The sequence below is a fragment of the Monopterus albus genome, unplaced genomic scaffold, assembly GCF_001952655.1.
Source record: "Monopterus albus unplaced genomic scaffold, M_albus_1.0 scaffold5.1, whole genome shotgun sequence".
Taxonomy (NCBI): Eukaryota; Metazoa; Chordata; class Actinopteri; order Synbranchiformes; family Synbranchidae; genus Monopterus; species Monopterus albus.
In genome coordinates, this window is record NW_018127885.1 from 77,279 (window position 1) to 78,812 (window position 1,534).

A 1,534-nucleotide genomic window follows, 5' to 3' on the forward strand; every position below is an offset into this window, starting at 1 on the left:
CCCACCCCCACCCCCCCAGCTGTGGAGGTGGAGGGCCTGTCAGTAGTTGGGGCCCATTGTGCAAGCCGCCAGCGTGGAGCTGTATGAGCTGTGATGGAGGGCCCTGGACCCTTGCTGTTGTCTTGCCTTTCTCTGCTGATTTCATGCTTCTTTTATCATTCACTTTCACACAAAACAAACAACACCGAGGATGTCTGCTGTGGGAACTAGTGCCTCTCTCTCTGACTCAAACTGTTCACTTTCTCCACTATTTTCTCTTCTACTCCTCTTTCAAACAACTTTTACCCTGATTTTAAACTTTTTTAACAGCCTTTTCTTTCCTTCTTTATATTTTCTCCTTTCAGCGTCTCTTCTGGCCCTGCCGCACTCGCCTTTTCTCTTTTCTTTTCACCGTCTTCCTGCCGTTGGACGACTTTCTAGTAAATCGTTGCACTTGTTCCCAGTCAACATCCTGTTACAACATCCTGTAGGGCATCAGCAGTCCGCCGTGTGCTGTGGGACCAACTCGTCGGCTAATAGTTATTTTCTCCTCTCCAGTTGATCCCCTGCACTTCCTCTGAGTTGAACTGGGTGTGTAATCCCGTCCCTCCCCGTCAAACTAAACACCTCTCTCCACTTCCTGCTCTCCTTCTCTTCTCTCCTCTTTCTCTTTTTTCACTTGCAAATGGCCCTACAATCTGTTTACCCTGGCCAGGGAAGAGTGCCTCGGCCCCTCGGCAAACATTTGCACTCGCACTTAAACTCCTGGCTACCGAGGCGCTTGTCCCCCCATGTCATGTGAATCAAAAGAGGAGCCTGTCTGTCCACATGAGTATGGAAATGTCATGCTCCACCAGAGTGCACCAAGTACACAGAAAAAAGTTTTACTAAGAATGTGCTGTTTTGTAGTCACTGGACAAAACTAGTTTTAACTTTTTGCTAAAAATAGAAGATAGGGCTGCAGCTAACAGTTTTGTTTTTTTTATTTTTATAACTGACTTTTCCCATTAGTCACTCTGTAAATTTGAATAAAAATTAGCCATCACAATTTCAGATGGCCCAAAATGAAATCTCCAGAATGCATGTTTTGTCTAACCAACATCCTCTCATGTAACAAAGGTCAGAAAATGTTTGACACGTTTACTCGATAAATGACTTAAGCCACCAGTTAAATATTAAAATCATTTCTGGCAAAATGTTCTGTTGATTCAGTGATATGTTGACATGTTCAACATTAAGATAAATCAAATGCTGCTGTGTGTGTGGATGTGTGCACTGACTTCAGTATGCTGCGTTTTTCTGTGTGTGCTTGCTTCAGGTGTTTGCGGTCTCATCGTCCAACAAGAGGACATGCCGTTCTGCGATTCAGGCATCTGTCCAGATATTATCATGAACCCTCATGGATATCCCTCCAGAATGACGGTATGGCTCTTCACAACTGTGGAAAAGCATGTTGTTGGGCTGCAGCAAGCACAGTTACCCAAAGTCGTGTCTTATTCAAACAAAGAAAAACAGCAAATTTGGGGAAAGTCATCATAATAGTTTGTTTTAAATT

At 44.0% G+C, this 1,534-nt stretch overlaps 1 protein-coding gene across 1 annotated transcript in view; it reads left to right on the forward strand.

Moving 5' to 3' along the window:
* polr3b (polymerase (RNA) III (DNA directed) polypeptide B) overlaps nt 1–1,534 on the forward strand; it is a 22,518-nt gene that overhangs the window by 17,702 nt on the left and 3,282 nt on the right. Inside the window, exon 24 of the mRNA XM_020613501.1 lies at nt 1,298–1,401. Within this exon, the coding sequence (XP_020469157.1) occupies nt 1,298–1,401 (104 nt within the window). The remainder of the gene's footprint in view (nt 1–1,297; nt 1,402–1,534) is intronic.